Here is a 19,551-nt window from a genome sequence, read left to right as displayed (position 1 = left end):
CTGTCCAGTAACTTCTTTGATTTTCTCCCCTTTCTCTTTGTTGAGTCTCCATGCTGCATACCTTAGCTGAGAGAGCAGGCTAGACACCGGCTGGCAGCTTGTTACTGGCAAGGCTCTCAGTGCAACCCAAGGTGACCAACCCGTTGACTTTCCCTCCCCACCCTGTGGGGAAATAGCTCAACACTTCCCCACAGCGCCACAGTTGAAATGGAGCTGTTGTCCTGTGCATGATATTGGCCGTGAGCTCACAATTTGTGTTCTGTGTTGGAGCTCTAACATGTGCAGTGCTGTGCCATCATTGATTAGGTCCAATATAGTAACTGAAAAGGTCAGGGAACAGTCTGAGGTAAGGGTACTCCAGTGGAAAAGGGTCCGTTTTGAGGTTTAACGGGAACCAATCCAGGTAAACTGGAGAGGAGAATTGTCAAGTGAGACAGTGGGCAAACAACGGGAAATGTTCAAATGTAACGAGAACCTCAGGCACAAACTGGACACCTTCTCACTAAGATTAAAAGTGGTGCAGCAAAAGCTGGAGTTCCTTGAATGAGTCGAGAAATTCAAATGAAACATGAGGCATTTGAGAAATCTCGGACTAACGCTGCCATCTAACATCGGAAACGTGCCACTGGGGAAGATTTCACATGATATGTTAATAAATCGTACACCTGTTTATAAAGCATTTGTTTCTGATTTTGCTGTTCTTGGTGCCCAGCGAAAAAAATCTCTATTTGGAATTGCAGGCTTGAGCCTGTGTTCGGCTGTGTATTTGTATTAATAAACTGTTATCTAACAAAGCTAATGCCTGTACTATTGCTACACTTAGTTCCAACAAATATAAATGGGCAATATAAAGGGAGGGAAACTTATCGTCCTTACCTGGGTCTATATGTGACTCCAGTCCAGTGGTTGACTCTTAGCTACCCTCTGAAGTCGCCTAGCAAGCCCCTCAGTTGTATCAAAAGAAGGCCCACCACCATCTTCTCAGGGCAATTAGGGGTGGGCAATATATTCCAGTCTTGCCAGTGTCGCCCAATCTGGCAATGAATAATAAAAATCCATGCATCTTTACTTGTAGGCAATGGGGAAAATCCTCTCGGGGCTGGCTCAGTGTGGTGCCTGGGGCTGCTTTGATGAGTTTAATCGTATTGATGCTGCAGTCCTTTCAGTTGTGTCTTCACAAATCCAGACTATCCGCAATGCACTCATGTATCATCTGACCAAATTCCAGGTAAGAGCTATGTTTTACTCTTTCTGCAAATGTTAACTTTTCTGCCTTGTTCTGGAGGATCTGCCCTCCCTTCTGCTGTGTAACAGCCCACCCAAACAAGGCAATGCTCGTGCTGTTGTTAACGACCTATTACAGGGTAAAAGCGGCAGGTTTCTGGAACTAAGTAGTACAATTTGTCTCACTGTACAATTTGTCTCTCTGTACAATCGATCTCGCTGTACAATCGGTCTCGCTGTACGATCGATCTCGCTGTACGATCGGTCTCGCTGTACAATCAATCTCGCTGTACGATCAGTCACTGTACAATCGATCTCGCTGTACAATCGATCTCGCTGTACAATCAATCTCACTGTAGATTTTATATTGAGCACTTGCTGGTCTAATGCATGATGAGATCATTTATGGAAGCAACATAGATACAGAACAATTGTCTGTGTGCTCAGCCTAACTTTGCAATATGACTTCCCGTGCTGGCTTCATAGAGACTACCTAATTTTACTTGTGTAAGAATGATGTGACCATCTGTTATGTAGGCACTTGTACTTTTTATTATGGTGTTGACCTCTTGTCCATTTTTCTTGCATTCTCCCTAGTTTGAAGGGCAGGAGATTTCTTTGGATAGTCGGATTGGTATTTTTATCACCATGAATCCTGGTTACGCTGGGCGTACGGAGCTGCCGGAATCGGTGAAAGCTCTCTTCAGGCCGGTGGTCGTGATTGTCCCTGACCTTCAGCAAATCTGTGAAATTATGCTTTTCTCAGAGGGATTTCTTCTGGCGAAGGTAGGAGGACTGCAGATTGTCATTCAAAAACACCCCACTGAATTTCTAACTGGAAGTTCAGTTTGTCCAGAAATATGATGATGTGGCAATAGCGGAAACGTGGCTTAAAAACGGTGAGGACTGGGCACTTAATATTCAAGGGTACAAGGTGTTCAGAAAAGATAGGGAAGGAAAAAAAGGAGGTGGGGTGGCAGTGCTGATCAAGGAAGACATTGTAGTGTTGGAAAAGGAGAATGTTCTTGAGGGGACAAGGACAGAATCCATTTGGTTAGAGTTGAGGAGCAAAAAGGGTTTGATCACGCTATTGGGGGTATCCTATAGGTCTCCAAATAGTGAGAGGGAGGTAGAGGAGCAAATCTGCAGGGAAATCACAGAGACATGCAAGAGCTATAGAGTGGTGATATTGGGGGGCTTTAATTACCCAAATATCAATTGGGATAATGCTAGGGGAAAGGACAAGGAGGAATTTCTGAAATGTGTTCAGGAGAATTTCCTTGACCAGTATGTTCTGAGTGCGAGTCAGCAGAGAGTGCTGTGAGTTTGGGTAAGTGTGTGAGTTCTTTAATTGTTATTTCTCTTTAAATTGTTCTTGATAAGATTACTTAAGCAGTTTAAGTAAAGGGGAAAAGTTAAATATTTGTGATTCTGTTGGTTTAAGAAGAGTAAAACAAGGTTACACTGCAGTAGGAGTAAATTGGCACAGCAGGCAGTGGAAACCAGTTTTCTAACCAATCAGCAGGGGTGACTCATTTGGCTGTAAACAAACAAACAGTATAAAAAGACCAGTGCTAGTGCGAGCAAGCACTGAGTGCGAGTCATCAGAGAGTGCTGTGAGTTTGGGTAAGTGTGAGTTAGGGTAAGTGGGGTGTTAGGTGCTCTTTTCAAACTTTAACTCTGTGGGTTGTAGTTAATAAGGCCTTTCTGGTGCAGAGTGACTGTTGGTAAACCATTTAACTGGTGTAATTAGAGGGATTGATTTAAATTAAATCCAATTAATTAAAGGGGATACTAGCATCTATAATTGGGCAGAGGGTGTCCATAACTAACAATAAAAAATATAATTAATTACATAGAATGGAGCAGGTGATGTGTTACTGTTGCAAGATGTGGGAGCCGGTGAACCCCATTGAGGCTCACGGTGATTACGTCTGTGACAAGTGTCTGCTGCTACAGGAACTCCAGCTCCGTGTTGATGAGCTGGAGTCTGAGCTTCAGACACTGCGACACATCAGGGAGGGGGAGAAGTACCTGGACTCTGTGTATCAGGAGGTGATCACACCTATGAAGTTAATGAATTCAGATGTAGCCCATGGTCAGGGACAGGACGGTGTGACTACAAGTGAGGTAGGTACGGGGATCCAGGAGGTAGAGCTGGAGGAGCCGCAGCCCTTGCTCTTGTCCAGCAGGTTCGAGGTTCTTACTCCCTGTGGGGACGGGAGCAGGGACTGCAGGGAGGATGAGCAACCTGGCCACAGCACCGTGGAACGGGGGGCCATTCAAGAGGGGGGAGTAACTAGAAACGTTGCAGTGGTAGGGGATAGTATTATTCGGGGGATAGATAGAGTTCTCTGCAGCCGAGAGCGAGAGTCCCGAAGGCTGTGTTGCCTACCCGGTGCCAGGGTTAAGGACATCTCCTCTGGGCTGGAAAGAAACTTGCAGTGGGAGGGGGTGGATCCAGTTGTCGTGGTCCATGTTGGTACAAACGACGTAGATAGGACTAGGAAGCCGGTTCTGTTAAAGGAGTATGAGCAGCTAGGGGTCAAATTAAAAAACAGAACCTCAAGGGTAATAATCTTACCTGAGCCACGAGCGAATTTGGCTAGGACAAATAAAATTAGAGAGTTAAATGCGTGGCTCAAAGACTGGTGTGGGAGAAATGGGTTTTGCTTCCTGGGACACTGGCACCAGTACTGGGGCAGGAGGGAGCTGTTCCGTTGGGACGGGCTTCACTTGGCCAGTGCTGGGACTAGAGTCCTGGCAGATCATATAACTAGGGCTGTAGAGACGGCTTTAAACTAACTAGTGGGGGGGGAGGTTCCTAGAGAGCAAATAATAAAAATGACAACAGAGAAGGTCATAGACTTAGGTAGCAGTGGGGAAATTAAAAACCAGAGCGTGTCAGGAAGGGGCAGAAGGTATGGAGTAAAAGGTAAAGTAATAAAAAGGGCAAAAGCAGGAACTAAGTGTCACAAAACATCTTTGAAAGTTCTCTATCTGAATGCACGTAGCATTCGTAACAAAATAGACGAGTTAATGGCACAAATAACTACATATGGGTATGATCTTGTGGCCATTACAGAAACATGGCTGCAGGGTGACAATGCCTGGGAATTAAACATACCAGGTTATTTAACGATCAGGAAGGACAGGCAGGAAGGAAGGGGAGGTGGGGTGGCTATGTTAATAAAGGAAGGAATCACTGTAATACAGAGAAATGATATTGGGTCAAAAGATCAGGAAAATGAAACAGTTTGGGTGGAGGTAAGGAATAATAAGGGGAAAAAAACACTAGTGGGCGTAATAACAACAGAAAATGCTGGAAAAACTCAGCAAGTCAGGCAACATCCGTGGAGAGAAATTTGAGTTGACGTTTCGGGTTTGACCCTAGTGGGCGTAGTCTGTAGGCCTCCGAACAGTTGCAACTATGTTGGACGGAGTATCAATCAGGAAATAGATTGAGGCTTGTAATAAGGGAACATCTATAATTATGGGGGATTTTAACTATCATATTAATTGGACAAATCAAATTGGGCAGGGCTGCCTTGAGGATGAGTTCATTGAGTGTATTAGGGATGGGTTTCTTGAGCAGTATGTAACTGAACCGACCAGGAGGCAAGCAACCTTAGATCTGGTCCTGTGTAACAAGACAGGATTAATTAAAAATGTCCTAGTAAAGGATCCCCTTGGAATGAGTGAGCATAACATGGTTGAATTCCATATTCAATTAGAGGGTGAGAAGGTTGGCTCTCAAACAAGCGTGCTAAGCTTGAATAAAGGGGACTATGAAGGTATGAGAGCGGAATTGAGTAGAGTGGATTGGGAAAATAGATTAAAGGGTAAGACGATACATGATCAGTGGTGTACATTTAAGGAGTTATTTTACAACTTCCAAAAAAAAAATATTCCACTGAGAAGAAAAGGGTGTAAAAGAAAAGACAGCCATCCGTGGCTAAGTAAAGAAATTAAGGATAGTATTTGACTAAATACAAGGGCATATAAGGTAGCCAAATCTAGTGGGAGGATAGAGGATTGGGAAAACTTTAAAAGACAGCAAAAAGTAACAAAAAGATTGATTAAGAAAGGGAAGGTAGATTATGAAAGTAAATTAGCAAAAAATATAAAAACAGATAGTAAGAGTTTTTATAGTTATATAAAAAGAAAAAGGGTGGCTAAAGTAAATGTTGGTCCCTTAGAGGATGAGACCGGGAAATTAATGGTGGGAAATATGGAGATGGCAAAAACACTGAATGAATATTTTACATCAGTCTTTACAGTAGAAGACACTAAGAATATCCCAACACTGGACAAACAGGGGGCTACGGGGGGGAGGAGCTAAACACGATCAAAATCACTAAGGAAGTGGTACTCGGTAAAGTAATGGGACTCAAGGCGGATAAATCACCTGGACCTGATGGCTTATATCCTAGGGTCTTGAGGGAAGTGGCAGTAGGGATTGTGGATGCATTGGTAATAATTTTCCAAAACTCCCTGGACTCGGCAAAGGTCCCGGCAGACTGGAAAACTGCTAATGTAACACCCTTATTTAAAAAGGGCAGTAGACAGAAGGCTGGAAACTATAGACCGGTTAGCCTAACATCTGTAGTAGGTAAAATTTTGGAGTCCATTATTAAGGAGACAGTAACAGGACATTTGGATAATCATAATTTAATAGGACAAAGTCAGCATGGTTTTATGAAGGGGAAGTCATGTTTGACAAATTTGCTGGAGTTCTTTGAGGAAGTAACATATAGGGTGGATAAAGGGGAACCAGTGGACGTAGTGTATTTAGACTTCCAAAAGGCATTTGACAAGGTGCCACACAAAAGATTATTGCTTAAGATAAAAAATCACGGGATTGGGGGTAATATTCTGGCATGGATAGAGGATTAGCTATCTAACAGAAAGCAGAGAGTTGGGATAAATGGTTCATTCTCGGACTGGCAATCAGTAACTAGTGGTGTTCCACAGGGGTCAGTGCTGGGTCCCCAACCCTTTACAATCTATATTAACAATTTGGAGGAGGGGACCGAGTGTAACATATCAAAGTTTGCAGATGATACTAAGATGGGAGGGAAAGTAGTGAGTGAGGAGGACATAAAAAACCTGCAAGGGGACATAGACAGGCTAAGTAAGTGGGCAGAGATTTGGCAGATGGAATACAATACTGGAAAGTGTGAGGTTATGCACTTTGGCAGGAAAAATCGTAGAGCAAGTTATTATCTTAATGGCAAGAAACTGGAAAGTACTGAAGTACAAAGGGATCTGGGGGTCCTGGTGCACGAAACTCAAAAGGTTAGTATGCAGGTGCAGCAAGTGATTAAGAAGGCCAATGGAATGTTGGCTTTCATTGCTAGGGGGATAGAATATAAAAATAGGGAGGTATTGCTTCAGTTGTACAAGGTATTGGTGAGACCGCACCTGGAATACTGCATACAGTTTTGGTGTCCATACTTAAGAAAAGACATACTTGCTCTCGAGTCAGTACAAAGAAGGTTCACTCGGTTAATCCCAGGGATGAGGGGATGGACATATGAGGAGAGGTTGAGTAGATTGGGACTCTACTCATTGGAGTTCAGAAGAATGAGGGGCGATCTTATTGAAACATATAAGATTGTGAAGGGGTTGGATCGGGTGGATGCGGGGAGGATGTTCCCGATGATGGGTGAAACTAGAACTAGGGGGCATAGTCTTAGAATAAGGGGCTGCTCTTTCAAAACTGAGATGAGGAGGAACTACTTCACTCAGAGGGTGGTAGGTCCATGGAATATGCTGCCCCAAAAAGCTGTAGAAGCTACATCATTACATAAATTTAAAACAGAAATAGACAGTTTCCTAGAAGTAAAGGGAATTAAGGGTTACGGGGAGCGGGCAGGAATTTGGACATGAGTCTAGGTTCGGATCGGTCATGGCCCCGTGGGTAGCGGAGCGGGCCCAGGGGCCGTGTAGCCTGATCCTGCTCCTATTTCGTGTGTCTAATTCTGTTAGATTCAGGAGATGGTTCTGTGATAGTAGATTGGCGGTTAGGATCAGATCAGCCATGATCTTATTAAATGGTGGAGCAGGCTCGAGGGGCCGATTGGCCTACTCCTGCTCCTATTTCTTATGTTCTTATGTAACTAGGAAGGAGGCATTGCTGGATCTGGTGCTGGGGAATGAGGTGGGCCAGGTCGACCAAGTGCTGTGGGAGAACACTTGGGTACGAGTGATCATCGTATCATAAGATTTAAATTAGCAATGGAGAGGAACAAGGAACAATCTAGAGTGGAACTTCTAAATTGGAATAGGGCTAACTTCAATGGGATGCGAAAGGATCTAGCCAGGGTAAAACCGAACCAAAGACTGACAGGGAAAACTGCAATGGAACAATGGGTGATCTTTAAGGAGGAGATGTTCCAAGTACAGGCTAGGTACATTCCAACAAGAGGGAAGGGTAAGGGAACCAAAGCAAGGGCTCCTTGGATGACAAGGGAGATTGAGAAGATGATGAAACAAAAAAAGAGGGTGTATGATGAATATCAGGTGAATTCTTCAAGGGAGAAACAGACCAAATACAATAAGTTGAGAGGGAAAGTGAAGATGAAAATAAGATTGGCAAAGAGAGAATATGAGAGTAGAATCGCGGTTAACATAAAAGGGAACCCAAAAATCTTCTACCGGCATGTAAACAGTAAACAGGTAGTAAGAGGTGGGATGGGACCTCTTGGGGACAAAGAAGGTGATATATGCTTAGAGGTGCAGGGCAAGGCTAGAATACTCAATGAGTACTTTGTATCGGTGTTTACTAAGGAGGTGGATGCTGACAAAATATCGGTAGAAGCAATGGAAGGGGTGAAAATTGATAGACAGGATGAACTAGAAAGACTAGGTATGCTTAGAGTGGATAAGTCGCCTGGTCCAGATGGCTTGCATCCCAGGTTGCTAAGGTAATTAGGGGAGGAGATAGCGGAAGGGCTTGCCATAATTTTCCAATCTTCCCTAGTTGCGGGGGAGGTGCCTGAGGATTGAAAAGTGGCAAATGTGACACCATTGTTCAAGAAAGGGTGTAAGGACAATCCTAGTAACTACAGGCCGGTCAGTTTAATATCAGTGGTGGGTAAAGTTTTAGGAACAATAATCAAGGAAAAAATTAACGGACACTTGGAGAGGTTTAAGCTAATTAAGGAGAGCCAACACAGATTTGTAAAAAGCAGATTGTGTTTGACTAATCTAATTGAATTTTTTGATGAAATAACAGGAAGGATTGATGAAGGGAATGCAATGAATGTTGTCTTCATGGATTTTAAGAAGGCATTTGACAAAGTACCACATAGAAGGCTGCTTAACAAAATTGAGGCTCATGGAATAGGTCAGTCAGTGGCAGCTTGGATAAAGAATTGGCTTAAGGGCAGAAAACAGCAAGTTGTGGTAAATGGCTGTTTTTCAGACTGGAGGATGGTAGACAGTGGTGTTCCCCAAGGGTCAGTGCTGGGCCACTGCTTTTTTTGATATATATAAATGACCTGGATATTGGAATACAAAATAGAATTGCTAAATTTGCCGATGACACCAAACTTGGGGGTGTGGCAAACAGTGAGGATGATACCAATCGACTGCAACAGGACATAGAAAGGTTAGCAGAATGGGCAGACAAGTGGCAGATGGAATTTAATACAGGGAAGTGTGAGGTGATGCATTTTGGCAGATCTTTTTAGAAATCAGCCAAGGGGGACTAAGAACTTGATAAAGGGAAAATATAACAAACTAGCGAAAAATATAAAAACGGATTGCAAAAGCTTCTATAGGTATGTGAAAAGGAAAAGACTGGCGAAGGTAAATGTAGGTCCTTTACAGTCAGAGACGGGAGAATTTATAATGGGGACTGAGGAAATGGCAGGGAAATTAAATAAATATTTTGTTTCTGTCTTCACGGAGGAAGACACAAAAAACCTCCCAGAAATACGAGAAAATCAAGGGTGTGGCGAGAATGAGGAACTTAAAGAAATTATTATTAGTAAAAAAACAGTACTAGCAAAATTAATGGGACTAAAAGTCGATAAATCCCAAGTAACAGATGACCTACATCCTATGATTTTGAAAGAGGTAGCCATTGGGATAGTGGACGCATTGGTTGTAATCTTCCAAAATTCTATAGATTCTGGAACGGTTCTTGCAGATTGGAGGATAGCAAATGTAACCCTGCTATTTAAGAAAGGAGGGAGAGAGAAAATGGGGAACTACAGACCTGTTAGCCTCACATCAGTAGTTGGGAAAATGCTGGAATCTATTACAAAGGATGCAATAACTGGGCAGTTAGAAACTAATAGTAAGATTGGGCAGAGTCAACATGGATTTATGAAAGGGAAATCCTGTTTGACAAACCTATTGGAGTTCTTTGAGGCTGTAACTAGTGGAGTAGACAAAGGGGAACTGGTAGATGTGGTGTATCTGGATTTTCAGAAGGCCTTCGATAAGGTCCCACACAAGAGGTTGGTGAACAAAATTAGGGCAAATGGAGTTGGATATATTTCTTAAGACTAAAGGGATCAAGGGATATGGAGAGAAGGCAGGAACAGGGTACTGAATTTGGATGATTAGCCATGATCTCATTGAATGGCGGAGCAGGCTTGAGGGGCCGAATGGCCTACTCCTGCTCCTATCTTCTATGTTTTCTATGTAATTGGGGGTAATATACTAGCATGGATTGAGAATTGGTTAACAGACAAAAAACAAAGAGTAGGGATAAATGGGTCTTTTTCAGGATGGCAGGCTGTGACTAGCGGGGTACCGCAAGAATCGGTGCTTGGGCCCCAGCTATTCACAATTTATATTAATGATTTGGATGAGGGGACTAAATGTAACATTTCCAAATTTGCTGATGATACAAAGCTAGGTGGCAGTGTCAGTTGTGAAGAGGCTTCAAGGGGATCTCGACAGGCTCAGTGAGTGGGCGAGAACATGGCAGATGGAATATAATGTGGATAAATGTGAAGTTATCCACTTTGGTAGAAAAAACAGAAAGGCAGAGTATTTCCTAAATGGTGAAAGATTGGTTTCACAAAGTTGCTCAAAGGGACCTTGGTGTCCTTGTACATGAGTCACTGAAAGTGAATGTGCAGGTGCAGCAAGCCATTAGGAAGGCAAATGGTATGCTGGCCTTCATTACAAGAGGATTTGAGTACAGGAGTAAAGAAGTCTTACTCCAATTATATAGTGTCTTGGTGAGACCACACCTGGAGTACTGTGTACAATTTTGGTCTCCTTACCGAAGGAAGGATATACTTGCCATAGAGGGAGTGCAACGAAGGTTCACGAGATTGATTCCTGGGATGGCGGGACTGTCGTATGAGAAGAGATTGAGTAAACTAGGCCTATATTCTTTTGAATTCAGAAGAATGAGAGGGGATCTCATTGAAGCATACAAAATTATTACAGGGCTTGATAGGAGAATGTTTCCCTTGGCTGGGGAGTCTAGAACCAGGGGCCACAGCCTCAGGATAAAGGGTAGGCCATTCAGGACTGAGATGAGAAGAAATTTCTTCACACAAAGGGTGTTGAATCTTTGGAATTCTCTACCCAAGAGGACTGTGGAGGCTCAGTCATTGGGTATATTCAAAACAGAAGTCGACAGATTTCTGACTAGTAAAGGCATCAAGGGATATGGTGATAAGGCCTGTGAATGGAGTTGAGGCAGAAGATCAGCCATGATCTCATTGAATGGTGGAGCAGGCTCGAAGGGCCGAATGGCCTACTCCTGCTCCTATTTCTTATGTTCTTAGAAGGAACAGGGAGAGGCAATATACACTTAATGGCACAGTTTTAAAGCGTGTGTAGGGACAGAGGGACCTGGGAGTTAATGTGCATAGGTCCCTGAAGGTGGCGGGACATATTGAGAGTGGTTAGCCAAGCATATGGGATCTTGGGCTTCATAAATAGAGGTATTGTGTACAAAAGTAGAGAAGTTATGCTGAACCTTAATAACGCGCTGGTTAGGCCACAACTGGAGTATTGCGTCCAGTTCTGGTCACCACACTTTAGGAAGGATGTGAAGGCACCTGAGAGGGTGCAGAGGAGATTTACCAGAATGGTTCCGCGGATGGGGGATCTTAGCTACAAGGACAGGTTGGAGAAGCTGGATTTGTTTTCATTAGAGCAAAGGAGGTTGAGGGGTGATTTGATCGAGATGTACAAGATTATGGCAGGTTTGGATAGGCTAGACGGGGAAAGGCTGTTCCCACTAGTTGATGGTACAAGGACTAGGGGACACAGATTTAAGGTTTTAGGCCAGAGACACGGGGGATGTGAGGAAAAACGTTTTTATGCAGTGAGTGGTGAGGACTTGGAACTCGCTGCCGACGGAAGTGGTGGAAGCGGAGACACTCAATGTTTTCAAGGGGAGACTGGATAGGCACTTGAGAGAAATAAACTTGCAGGGCTACGGGGATAGAGCGGGGGAATGGGACTGACTGGATTGCTCTACAGAGAGCTGGCACGGACTCGATGGGCCGAATGGCCTCCTTCTGTGCTGTCATGACTCTGACTATGACTGTGTTGCTTAATTGCACTTTTTTAAAACACTGGCGGAGGAAGGTTACGTTATGGAAAAAAAATCTAAATAAAAATTACATTGAAACTATTTCATTGATATTGATGAATTTGAATTTATCATGTTTAATTTTGCTAGCAGATCTTCCAAGGCATTGCTCACATCAAGTAGGGAGATATATTGTTTTCAGGGACAATGCACTGTGTTACACACCATGTATTATTTGGTGGCTTCTACCAAGGCTTGCATTTAGAAATCGTTCTGCAACTCCTTTGCGCTGGCGCACCCCCGCCCCCCCCCCCCCCCCCCCCCCCACTTTACCTCAAATCACTCCGCACATATTCTGCCAATGTCGAAAGCACCTCACTGACAACAAATCTGACAACTGTAATACAGAATTAGGTGGGATCATAGAAAATACAAAGAGGTCTAAGTTAGGTTTGGAGTGCATGTTTGTCAATGCACAAAGTGTGGTTAATAATGTTGGTGAGCTGCAGGCGCAAATAGCCACGTGGGAATATGATGTAGTGGCGATAACGGAAACCTGGCTCAAAAAAGGGGAGGATTGGATGTTTAATATTCCTGGGTACAAGGTATTCAGGAAAGATAGAAAAGGAAAAAAGGAGGAGGGGTAGCAATTTTAATTAAGGAAAATATTACAGTGCTAGAAAGAGAGAATGCCCTTGAGGGATCAAAGACAGATTCTATTTGGTTGGAGTCAAGAAACAATAAAGGAGCTTTTACGCTACTTGGTGTATTTCATAGGCCACCAAAAGGAAGGAGATGGAGGAGCAGATTTACAAGGAAATTATTGAGAGGTGCATGAACTATAGAGTCGTGATAATGGGAGACTTTAACTGCCCAAATATTGAATGGAACAGTGATTGCGTTAAGGGCAGAGACGGGGAGGAATTTCTGAAGTGTGTTCAGAAGAACTTTCTTGATCAATATGTTCCCTGCCCAACGCAGAAGGAGGCATTGCTGGAGCTGGTCCTGGGGAATGGAGTGGGTCAAGTGGAGAATGTCACCGTTGGAGAGCCTCTCGGGAATAGTGATCATAGTATCATAAGATTTAGATTGATTATGGAGAATGAAAAGGAGCAATCTAGAGTAAAAATACTTAACTGGAGGAGGGTTAATTTCAGTGATTTGAATAGGGATCTGGCCCGGGTAAATTGGAGTCAAAGACTGGCGGGCAGAAACGTAATGGAGCAATGGGCAGCCTTTAAAGAAGAGATGGTTCGGGTACAGTCTAGGCACATTCCTACAAGGGGGAAAGGGAGGGAAACCAAAGCCAGAGCTCCCTGGATGACGAAGGAGTTAGAGAGTAGGCTGAAGCAGAAAGTGGGGGGGGGCATATGACGAGGGAGAATCAGGCTGAATATAAAAAGTACAGAAAAGTGAAAAAGGAAATAAGAGGGGCAAAGAGACAGTACGAGAATAGATTGGCGGCTAACATAAAAGTGAGTCCAAAGGTCTTCTATAGGCACATTAAAAGGGTTGTCAGAGGAGCGGTGGGGCTGATTTGGGACCAAAATCGAGATCTATTGATAGAGGCAGAAGGCATGGCTGAGGTTCTAAATGAGTACCTTGCATCGGTGTTTACCAAGGAAGAGGACTATGCCAAAGCTACAGTAAACAAGGAGGTTGTCTGGATACTGGATGAGATAATAATAGAGGAGGTACTAGAAAGGCTGGCAGTACTTAAAGTGGTTAAGTCACTCGGTCCGGATGGGATACATCCTAGGTTGCTGAGGGAAGTAAGGGTAATAATTGCGGAGGTGCTGGCCAAAATCTTCCAATCCTTCTTAGATGGTGGTGTCAAAAGACTGGAGGATTGCAAATGTTACACCCTTGTTCAAAAAAGGGGAGAAGGATAAACCTGGCAATTACATCCAGTCAGTTTGACTTCGGCGGTGGGGAAGCTTTTAGAAACAATAATCCGGGAGAAAATTAACAGCAATTTGGATTGGCGTGGACTAATAGAGAGCCAGCATGGATTTGGTAAGGGAAAATCATGTTTGACTAACTTGATTTGAATTTTTTGATGAGGTAACAGAGAGGCTGAGTGTTATTATTGAATCTGCCTCCACCACCTTCCAGGCAGTGCATTCCAGATCATCATAATTTGCTGTGTCCATTTTCTTTCCCTCATGTCCCCTCTGGTTCTTTTTCCAATTGCCTTAAATTTGTGTCCTCTGATTACTGACCTTTTTGCCAGTGGAAATAGTTCCCCCTTGATTACTCTATCAAAACCCTTCACGATTTTGAACTTCTCTATCAAATCTCTGCTTAACCTTCTCTGCTTTAAGGAGAACAACCCCAGTTTCTCTAGTTTTTCCACATAACTGAAGTCTTTCATCCGTGGGACCATTGTAGTAAACCTCTGCACCCTCTCTAAGGGCTTGACATCCTTCCTAACGTGTGGTGCCTAGAATTGAACACAATACTTCAGCTGGGGCCTAACCAGTGTTTTATGAAGGTTCAGCATAACTTCCTTGTTTTTGTACTCTATGCCTCTATTTATAAAGCCAAGGATCCCGTATGCCTTTTAACTGCCTTTTGACAGCCTTCTCAACTTGTCCTGCCACCTTGAAAGATTTGTGTACGTCCACTCCCAAGTTTCTCTGTTCCTGCACCCACTTTAAAATTGTACCATTTAGTTTATATTACTTCTTCTCATTCTTCCTACCAAAATACATCACTTTACACTTGACGTAAGAAAACTACTAGGCACTTGGTCTAAGCGTTAAAGCTTTAATCAACTGTTTTACAACATGGAGGTCTAGTTGTGTCCTTCACTAGTTCCTGTTAAGAATGTCCTGCGCAAGCTGGGCCCATGCCCAAGTATTTATACTCTCCCTGGACATCGCCATCCGCAGGCTGCTCAGTATTATTTCATAAGTCTTTCTTTCATGAATGACTGATTTATGTCAACACTTCTCTGCGTTAAATTTCACCTGCCATGTGTCTGCCCATTTCACCAGTCTGTCTGTCCTCCTAGAGTCTATCACGCTCCTTCTCACTATTTACTACATTTCCGAGTTTTGTGTCATCTGCAAACTTTGAATTTATGCCCTGTGTACTCAAGTCCAGATCATTAATATATATCATAAAAAGCAGTGGGCCCAACACCGACCCTTGGGGAACACCACTATATACCTCCCTCCAGTCTGGAAAACAACCGTTCACCACTGCCCTCAGCTTTCTGTCCCTTAGCCTATTTTCTACCCACATAGCCACCGTCCCTTTAATCCCATGGGCTTCAATTTTACTAACGTCTTTTATGTGGTACTTTATCAAATACCTTCTGAAAGTCCATATACACAACATCAACCCTCTCTGTTACTTCATCAAAGAGCTCAGTCAAGTTAGTCAAACACAATTTGCCTTTAACAAATCCATGCTGGCTTTAATTTATGATGTGGAGATGCCGGTGTTGGACTGGGGTGGACAAATGTGGGAAGTCACACAACACCAAGTTATAGTCCAACAGCTTTATTTGAAATCACAAGCTTTCGGAGCGCTGCTCCTTCGTCCGGTGAAGTGAAGAGATGCATATAGGCACAGCATATATAATCAGAGAACACTGCCAGATGATTACAGGTAATCTTTCTAACTGCCCTTTATCACACCTCGGCAGAGAGATAATCACAGCAATCAAAGGTGTGAATGGTGTCCAAACAGGTCAGTCAGGAAAACATTACATCAAAGAACAATGAGGTGGGGTCACAAGGGGGTCAAATGTTGCAGATGCTGGGGTCTGTCTGAAAAACAGAAAAAAACCAAAAAACTTTACTGGAAATCACAGCAGGTCCGGCCGCATCTGTGCAGAGAGAACAAGCGAACAACGACTTGAGCCTGGATGACTCTACGTCAGGTGGGGTTACATGTAGCGTGACATGAACTCAAGATCCCGGTTGAGGCCGTCCTCATGAGTGCGGAACTTGCTCGACAATTTTGCGTTGTCGTGTGTCTCGAAGGCCCCCACCTCATTGTTCTTTGATGTAATGTTTTCCTGACTGACCTGTTTGGACACCATTCACACCTTTGATTGCTGTGATTATCTCTCTGCCGAGGTGTGATAAAGGGCAGTTAGAAAGATTACCTGTAATCACCTGGCAGTGTTCTCTGACTATATATGTTATGCCTATATGCATCTCTTCACTTCACCTGACGAAGGAGCAGCGCTCCGAAAGCTTGTGATTTCAAATAAAGCTGTTGGACTATAACCTGGTGTTGTGTGACTTCCGGCTTTAATTTACTAACACATATTTTCCAAGTGCCAATTAATTTGGTCCTGGATTATTGTCTCTAAAAGTTTTCCCACCACGGACGCTAGGCTGACTGGCCTGTAGTTGCCGGGTTTATCCCCCTTGCCACGGGAGATCTGCTAGTATTACATTGTACGTTGCATGGTATAACACTCTTGTTTTATAGATCAGTGGACTCTCTGATTCACCACAAGCAAGGTCACGGGCTGTCTACTAGTTAATTGAAAACAACTTTATTTATTGGTTGACTGCATTTTAATATTTATTCATCAGAAGCCTGGCTGTATAAATAGAATGCTTGACTAAATTTTGATATATATGGGGCTCTGCTATTAAAAAAAAAAGCTAAAAAGAAAGCACTTCACTTCATGCATTATTAATTTTAACTGGGAATAATCCACTAATTCTGTTATTTTAAATATTTTTTATTGTTTCCCTTGAAATATAGATCCTTGCGAAGAAGATGACAGTGCTTTACAAACTGGGAAAGGAGCAGCTTTCCAAACAACATCACTACGACTTTGGGCTTCGAGCTCTCAAGTCTGTACTTGTCATGGCTGGTGAACTGAAGAGAGGCTCCCCTGACATCAGTGAGGTAAGGAAGGTTATGGCTAATGGCATTACTGGCACATTGGTTAGTTGGAATGAAACAGGAAACGGGTGATGATCTGTCTCTTTCTTTCTTTCTTTCTCTCCTTTCTTTCTCTCCTTTCTTTCTTTCTTTCTTTCTTTCTCTCTCTCTCTCTTTCTCGCTCTCTTTCTCGCTCTCTTTCTCTCTTTCTTTCTCTCTCCTTTGCTGTTGACATGTATGACAGAGAAATGGAATTGAACTAGATCTGAGTGAGCTAATTAAGCAGTTGGGCTAAGGGCAAATGGCTTTTATTGTAGAGACCTGTAGATGAGGGACATCTGATAACAGTGGAGAACGAAAAGGATCTGGCTGTTAGCACTCATCATTGATTGAAAGTTTCCAGTCAGCACAAAGTCATAGAGTCATAGAGTCATAGAGTTTTACAGCACAGAAAGAGGCCCTTCGGCCCATCGTGTCCGCGCCGCCCATCCATCCCTGTCCAGTCTAATCCCATTTTCCAGCATTTGGTCCATAGCCTTGTATGCAATGGCATTTCAAGTGCTCATCCAAATGCTTCTTGAATGTTGTGAGGGTTCCTGCCTCTACCACCCTTTCAGGCAGTGAGTTCCACATTCCAACCACCCTCTGGGTGAAAAAGTTCCTCCTCAAATCCCCTCTAAATCTTCTGCCCCTTACCCTGAATCTATGCCCCCTTGTTATTGACCCCCCTACTAAGGGGAAAAGTTCCTCTTTATCTACCCTATCTATGCCCCTCATAATTTTGTACACCTCAATCAGGTCCCCCCTCAGCCTTCTTTGCTCCAAGGAAAACAACCCCAGCCTGTCTTCATAGCTGAGGCGTTCCATCCCAGGTAACATCCTGGTGAATCTTCTCTGCACCCTCTCCAAAGCAATCACATCCTTCCTATAGTGAGGCGACCAGAACTGCACACAGTACTCCAGCTGTGGCCTCACCAGCGTTTTGTACAGCTCCATCATAACCTCCCTGCTCTTATATTCCATGCCTCGGCTAATGAAGGCAAGTATCCCATATGCCTTTTTAACCACCCTATCTACCTGTTCCGCTGCCTTCAGGGATCTATGTACATGTACACCAAGGTCCCTCTGACCCTCTGTACTTCCTAGGGTCCTACCACTCATTGTGTATTCCCTTACCTTATTTGTCCGTCCAAAATGCATCACCTCGCACTTTTCAGGGTTAAATTCCATTTGCCACTTTTCCGCCCATCTGACCAACCCGTTTATATCGTCCTGTAGCCTGAGGCTTTCCTCCTCGCAATTTACCACCCCACCAATTTTCGTGTCATCTGCGAACTTACTGATCATACCTTTTACATTCTCATCCAAGTCATTTATGTAGATCACAAACAACAAGGGACCCAGCACCGATCCCTGAGGTACCCCACTGGACACAGGCTTCCAGTCACAAAAGCAACCTTCGACCATCACCCTCTGCCTCCTGCCACTCAGCCAGTTTAGGATCCAACGTGCCAAGGCACCCTGGATCCCATGGGCTCTTACCTTCTTGACCAGTCTCCTATGCGGGACTTTGTCAAAAGCTTTACTGAAGTCCATGTAAACCACATCCACAGCATTTCCCTCATCCACCCCACTAGTCACCCCCTCGAAAAATTCAATCAGATTTGTCAGACATGATTTACCCTTGACAAAGCCATGCTGACTATCCCCGATTAATCCTTGCCTCTCCAAGTGGAGACTAATTTTGTCCCTCAGAATTTTTTCCAATAATTTCCCTACCACAGATGTTAGGCTCACTGGCCTGTAATTCACTGGTTTATCCCTGCTACCCTTCTTGAATAATGGTACTACGTTAGCTGTTCTCCAGTCCTCTGGTACATCCTCTGTGGCCAGAGAGGTTCTGAAAATTTGTGTCAGAGCCCCTGCAATCTCCCCCTTTGCCTCCCACAGCAGCCTGGGATACATCTCATCTGGGCCTGGGGATTTATCCACTTTTTGGCCTGCTAAAACCGCTAGCACCTCCTCCCTCTCAATGCTAATATGTTCAAGTATGTCACAGTCCCCTTGCCCGATTTCTATGTCTGCATCGTCTTTCTCCAGAGTGAACACAGATGCAAAAAATTCATTTAAAACCCCGCCTGCATCATCTGGCTCTACACACAGATTGCCACTTTAGTCCCTAATGGGCCCTACCCTTTCCCTGGTTATCCTCTTGCCCTTAATATACTTATAAAACATCTTAGGATTTTCCTTTATTTTGCTCGCCAGTGTTATTTCATGGCCCCTCCTCGCCCTCCTAATTTCTTTTTTAAGTATGCCCCTGCACTTTTTATACTCCTCTAGGGCTTCTTCCGTCTTTAGTCTTTTGTAACTGCCAAAAGCCCCCCTTTTATTTCTAATGCATTTTTGTATCTCCCTTGTCATCCAAGGTTCCCTTTGCTTGTTGGTCCCACCCTTGACCTTTACAGGAACATGTTGGCGTTGTACTCTCTCTATTTCCCTTCTGAAAGTCTCCCACTGTTTTGATGTGGATTTTCCTATAAGCAGCTGCTCCCAGTCCACTTTGGCCAGATCCTGCCTTATCATATTAAAATCGGCCCTCCCCCAATTTAGAACCCTTATTTCCGGGCCGTCTTTGTCTTTTTCCATGACCACCTTAAATCTCACCGAATTATGGTCACTGTCGCCAAAATGCTCTCCTACTGACACTTCCACCACTTGCCCGGCTACATTCCCCAGAATTAGGTCCAGTACCGCCCCCTCTCTTGTAGGACTTTCTACATGTTGGCTCAAAAAGCTCTCCTGGATGCACTTTAAGAATTCTGCACCCTCTAAGCCTTTCACACTCTGACTATCCCAATTTATATTGGGGAAGTTGAAATCCCCCAAGTCATCAACAACAAAGCCAATCTAATATAAGGTACATCACGGAGACATTTGAATACAAGTTGAAA

The 19,551-nt window shown here is 43.8% G+C and overlaps 1 protein-coding gene across 1 annotated transcript in view; it reads left to right on the top strand.

Moving 5' to 3' along the window:
- The window catches only part of dnah10 (dynein axonemal heavy chain 10), a 304,418-nt gene that overhangs the window by 158,096 nt on the left and 126,771 nt on the right, over nt 1-19,551 (top strand). The window contains exons 34-36 of the mRNA XM_086011825.1: nt 1,076-1,228; nt 1,822-2,010; nt 16,475-16,621. Coding sequence (XP_085867951.1) covers nt 1,076-1,228; nt 1,822-2,010; nt 16,475-16,621 — 489 coding nt within the window. The remainder of the gene's footprint in view (nt 1-1,075; nt 1,229-1,821; nt 2,011-16,474; nt 16,622-19,551) is intronic.

Source organism: Somniosus microcephalus, chromosome 19 (genome assembly GCF_052327205.1).
Source record: "Somniosus microcephalus isolate GS21.2 chromosome 19, FLI_Smic_1.0, whole genome shotgun sequence".
NCBI classification, from domain to species: Eukaryota; Metazoa; Chordata; class Chondrichthyes; order Squaliformes; family Somniosidae; genus Somniosus; species Somniosus microcephalus.
The sequence above is the reverse complement of the archived record's forward strand: the minus strand, read 5'-3'. Positions and strand labels throughout refer to the sequence as shown.